This window comes from Trypanosoma theileri (assembly GCF_002087225.1).
Source record: "Trypanosoma theileri isolate Edinburgh chromosome Unknown TM35_Tth_28_V1, whole genome shotgun sequence".
NCBI classification, from domain to species: domain Eukaryota; phylum Euglenozoa; class Kinetoplastea; order Trypanosomatida; family Trypanosomatidae; genus Trypanosoma; species Trypanosoma theileri.
Genome location: NW_021639870.1, coordinates 271,230 through 271,979, shown reverse-complemented (window position 1 = coordinate 271,979; position 750 = coordinate 271,230). Strand labels below are relative to the sequence as shown.

The window sequence follows — 750 nt, the reverse complement described above, 5'->3', positions numbered from 1 at the left end:
GCGTCTTGTGCGCAACAAGAAAAAGAGGGGTGGGGGGTGGCTCCCTGGGGTGTTTCACTTATAAAATGAGTGGGATTGGGCATTGCCGAATACCTTTCAAACCCATCTTACTCCGCGCTGAAGTAGGGAAAGAAAGAGTTTTCCACTAAGATGACCCTTCCCCGTTCCCCTCGTGACATGGTGCCGCGTCCCACCGAATAAAAGGTGCTGTTGGATGGCCACACCGTGAACAAAGAACAAAGGGAAGGATTCACCAAACCCCCATGATAAAGGCAAATTCCGCTATGGTGATGTGTTAAGGCGTTCCGCTACTGCCATGTTTGGTGTGAAAAGGAAATCCATGGGAAATGCAGAAAAGGAAAAATGGTGTACAATAAAAACACTTTCCCCATAAGAGCATTTCGCCCCATAGGTATTTTGGTTTGTTGGCACACCACCGCCTGCCCCACCACAACAATGTGTGAAGTATGTTTGGTTTCCCTGGGAGATGGAAGTGCGTAAGCTGGGCGCCGCGGATGGACAGCCCTCGTTGCCAAAGGCGCGCCGTGGTTGGCATCAGAGGTCCGCGGCACCTGCCCCAGGATGTTGGCAAAAAAAAAAGTTGAGGAGGGTACGGCGCCCCGGGGTTCCAGCACCATCACTGATCGCCGTACTGACGAGGCCTGTGGCCGCTTAACTTCACAAATCGGACGGGATATGGTGCATTCGGCCAAGTATGGTCGTACCCGAAACACCCGCAAAAGAACATAT

The 750-nt window shown here is 52.1% G+C and overlaps 1 protein-coding gene across 1 annotated transcript; it reads right to left on the bottom strand.

Moving 5' to 3' along the window:
* Nucleotides 1-308: 308 nt before the first annotated feature.
* On the bottom strand, nucleotides 309-638 carry TM35_000281840 (uncharacterized protein; the record flags this gene model as incomplete). The annotated part of the gene is made up of 1 exon (XM_029028215.1): nucleotides 309-638. The coding sequence occupies one exon, from the start codon at nucleotides 636-638 to the stop codon at nucleotides 309-311; it is 330 nt and encodes a 109-aa protein (XP_028880534.1).
* Nucleotides 639-750: the final 112 nt, after the last annotated feature.